The sequence below is a fragment of the Chrysochloris asiatica genome, unplaced genomic scaffold (assembly GCF_000296735.1).
Source record: "Chrysochloris asiatica unplaced genomic scaffold, ChrAsi1.0 scaffold00071, whole genome shotgun sequence".
In the NCBI taxonomy this organism is placed as follows: Eukaryota; Metazoa; Chordata; class Mammalia; order Afrosoricida; family Chrysochloridae; genus Chrysochloris; species Chrysochloris asiatica.
The window spans coordinates 9,939,236-9,943,554 of record NW_006408589.1 but is presented as its reverse complement, the minus strand read 5'-3'; the positions used below and the strand labels follow the sequence as shown (position 1 = coordinate 9,943,554).

The 4,319-nt window shown below is 41.6% G+C and overlaps 1 protein-coding gene across 1 annotated transcript in view; it reads left to right on the top strand.

The window, feature by feature from the left end:
• The window catches only part of DOCK2 (dedicator of cytokinesis 2), a 658,261-nt gene that overhangs the window by 242,033 nt on the left and 411,909 nt on the right, over positions 1 to 4,319 (top strand). The window contains exon 26 of the mRNA XM_006864832.1: positions 2,513 to 2,661. Within this exon, the coding sequence (XP_006864894.1) occupies positions 2,513 to 2,661 (149 nt within the window). The remainder of the gene's footprint in view (positions 1 to 2,512; positions 2,662 to 4,319) is intronic.

The following is a 4,319-nucleotide window of genomic DNA, read 5'->3' as shown; positions in this document are numbered from 1 at the left end:
GAGTAGAAAGCCTCATCTTTCTCCCGCGGAGCAGCTGGTAGTTTCGAACTGCTGACCTTAAGGTTCGCAGCCCGATTCGTAACCACTACGCTACCAGAGCACCTATAGGACCCCTATAATGCTTTCCCCAGGATTATACCTGTGCAGCAAAGTCAGGGTGCTGTGCCAGGAGGAGGGAGTATTGATGATGAGCTGACGGCTGATCTATATCTGTTCCCACCTGTACATTACTCTACCTTCTGCCGTTGCTCATTTTTTCCATCACTAATCATCTCTGTCAGCTTTTAACCACCTAATGGGCAAGGAGCCCTGGTAACAGGCAACATTTGGCTGCTTACCAAAAGGTTAGGTGGTTGGAATTCACCCAGAGATTCTGCAGGAAAAAGACCCCATAATTATAGCCTAGACAACTAACTGTATGGGGCAGTTCTCCTCTGTCACATGGGGTTACCAAAAGTTGAAATGAGTTTAATGGCAACTCTTTAGGATAAGTGCTGGACTGCTTACCACAAGATTGGCAGCTCAAACTCACTAGTCACTCCTGGGAAACCCCATTACAGGGTTGGTATGAATGCACATTGACTTGATGGCTGTGAGTTAGGTTTGGTTTTGGAACAATAATAGGAAGAACTCTGTCTTATCTCTGGACCTTCAGCACCAGCCATACCATGGATGTTCAGTGATCGGCTGTGGATTTAATTAACACGAAATCCTGGCGTATGTCATTCACATCTCTCTTCAAGGACCATCTGGATGTGGAAGACTTGAAACTTTTTTTTTTTTTTAACATCAAAATTTCCTGTTTTAAAGGAAGTATAGAAACAAAGCTATGTATGTTGCAGAATGTTCAAGAAATTCCTAGAGACAGAAATATCAAGAGTAATACTCTTCTCTAAAAAAAAGTTAAATTCATTTCAGATGACATCCAGTGTGCACAGGATGAGAGTGAGGAGGTTGTTCATTTTCATACTGTTGTTGTTAAGTACCTTGGAGTCAGTTCCAACTCATGTTGTTGTTGGTAAGTGCTGTCAAGTCGATACTGACCCATAGCAACCCTGTATATGCTTTCCAAAGAGCAGCTGGTGAGCTTGAACTGCCAACCTTGCAGTTCAAACAACTTTGCAGTCTGACACATTAGCCCACAGTACCACACCAGGACTCCTCCGACTCATAGCGGAGTCTTGAAAAATCTTTACAAGAGCAGAAAGCCTCATCTGTCTTCCTTGTAACAGCTGGTAGTTTTGAACTGCCAACCTTGAGGTTAGCGGCCCGATTCGTAACCACTGTGCTACCAGAGCTCCTTACTGTAGGTACCAGTAAAAATTATCTATCAGTAGAGGTATGGCTAATTAAACAAATATATCCATAATAGACAATGCTATAAAACATTAAAAAATAAGTAAATAGATCACTGGAAGTAATAACATAGAAAGCACTGCAAGAAATATTGGCCCATGAAAAAAACCAAGGTGCAGAATAATACATATGGAGTAGTAGTGCCCTTAAGTAAGAAGGGAACAAAGACAATGTGACTATATATTTTAAATTGTTACATGGTGTTGTTAGGTGCCACTGAGTTGGTTCTAATTCATAATGACCCTATGCACAAGAGAACAAAACACTGCCTGTTCCTCCGCTGTCCTTACGATTGTTAAGTCTGAACCCATTGTTACTGCCATTATGTCAATCCATTTTGTTAGGCGCATCCTGTTTTTCACGAATCCATACATGGTTGGTTAATTATGTGCTGTGGAGTTGGTTCTGACACGTAACGACCCTGTGTACAGGGTTTCTGTGGCTGTAAATCTTTACAGGAGCAGAAAGTCTCATCTTTCTCCTGCAGGACAGCTGGTAGTTTTGAACTACTAACCTTGAGGTTAGCAGCCCAACTCATAACCACTATGCTACCAGAGCTCCTTGGATACATATATATTAAAGTCATATAAAATATCTTGAATGTGTATATTCACAATATGATATATTCTACAAAATAAATAAATTTGGTATTTCATATTTTAAACTGTAAGCTAGGTGCTGATGGTGTTGATTTCAAGTCATAGCAACCTCATATGAGGTGCTCCATAGGCTTTTCTAGGCTGTGATCTTGACAGGAGCACATCACAGGTCTTTCTCCCATGGAGCCACTGGATGGGTTTGAACTGCCAGCCTTTCAGTGAGCAAAGAGTGCTTAACCATTGTGCCACCAAGGCTCTTTGTTGTTGTTATTGTTATGTGCTGTGGAGTCGGTTCTAACTCATAGCGACCCTGTACAGGGTTTCCGAGGCTGTAAATCTTTATAGGAGCAGAAAACCTCATCTTTCTCCTGTGGAACAGTTGGTAGTTTAGAACTGCTAACTGTGAAATTAGCAGCCCAATTCATAACCACTACATTCTCGGAGATGTATGTATATATCTGCATTATTTACTTAATGAAAATTATCTAAAAGTCAGAAAAAGAAAGAAATTATAAATATGAGAAAGCCCCAACCCCTCTGATCTGGTTTTATTCCAGAATGTCGGGACATTCTGCTTCCTGTCATCACGAAAGAACTGAAGGAACTGCTGGAGCAGAAGGAGGAGGTGCAACACCAGGTCCAGGAGAAGAAGTACTGCGTCGAATTACTCAACAGCATTCTGGAAGTCCTCAGTTGTCAGGATGTGGTGAGTCCTCATGATGATGTCAATGTTCTGGACTGAGACTAGACTGAGTTGATTACATTCTAAAATATTGATGCTGATGAATAGCAGTTGAAGTCTAAAGATAAAAGTCAACGACGTGTTCAGCCAGCATACTTTTCCAGTGACTAACTCTCATTGCTCTGAAATATGGTTTGGAGATTTGAATTAAGAATGTAGTATTTTGTTTCCATATTTCATGTTGGACAGGCTTTCTCAGAGTGTAGGTATGGCCATTATTGTGGATTTGTCAGCTGACTTGTCTTTATGCTCAATTCTTGGATTGCAGGGGACCTAGGGGCTTTTTCTATCCTTAAACAATCAAGAAAACCCTCTTTATCTACTTTCCTAGCTGATTTGCCTGGGTTTCATTTCTCCAGCTGTCTCCAGTGGTGATGAAATTAGTTAAAGATCCTTTTCTTGACTTCATACTAAGAGGAGCAGATTGTCCAGGTCCAGATTCCAGAGATGGGATAGAGAGTGGCGTGGTGGTAGGGGTAAGGCTGCAGCAGTGAGCCAATGTATATTTGGTAAACATCATTCAGAGATTAAGGCAGGTTGAATCTAAACGCAAAAATCAAGGGTAGCATCAGCCTCGGTGGGAACAAGAGGAGGGCTTCCAAAAGGACAGAGTCTGCAGATGATGATGAACACTGTGGATTGGTGATGGTGGTAACAATTGAGAGACAGGCCTAGAATTTTTGAGAGTTGGAGAGAAAAACAAGGGTTCTTGATATGACCTTGGTTCTTTTAGCAACTCCACTTGTGTTCTTGAGTTCAGGAGGGTCTCTGATCCAGGATGGAGTCCTGGTGTGGCATTGTAGGATAATCAGTAGACCACAAGGTCAGTTTGAACTGCAATGACAGCAGGTCAAACTCACCAGAAACTGCTAAAATCCCATGCAGTGTTGCTATGGGTAGGTACCGACTTGACAGTACTTAACAACAACATGCACACAGAGAAAACCAAGAAATGATGTCTAAATACTTGTAGGACTGCTTTCCCTCCTCCTGAGAATATTAGACTATCCACTAAGAGAAGGGTTTTCTAGGTGCATGTCATCTATGACTGACTATAGTTAGAAACCTGTACATCACAACATTCCTTTATCACTTGTACATCTCATGTGTAGTGTTACCATCAGTTGCCTTCTAGGTGGTCTGAGGTCTCTGCTCTGTTTCTCCCTTTCTATTCTTACCATTCTAGTTAAGCTTCTCATCTCATTATGCTATAACTGCAATACTTTCTTTATTCAGTCAACCATCCACCCATCCATTCATTCAGAATAATAGGAGGCACCTGGTGTGTGAGGGAACCTAGACACTTTCTGTGCTCTCAAGAAAATCCTTAGTAGGGGAAACAGACATGTAAATGAGTCATGAATATAAAGGATTTCAGTTGGCTGTATTAGATATATAGAAGGTTTGGTGCTGATGGTGGTAGTTGCGTGCCATCAGGTCGAATCTGACTCATAGCTACCCTGTACAGGGCTTCCAAGGCTGTAAATCTTTACAGAAGCAGAAATCCTCTTCTTTCTTCCTCAAAGCAGCTGGAAGATTTGAACTACTGACCTTTCAGTTAGCAGCCCAGTTGAAAATCCACTGTGCTAGAGGGCTTCTTACAGAAGGTATACTAGGGTTGT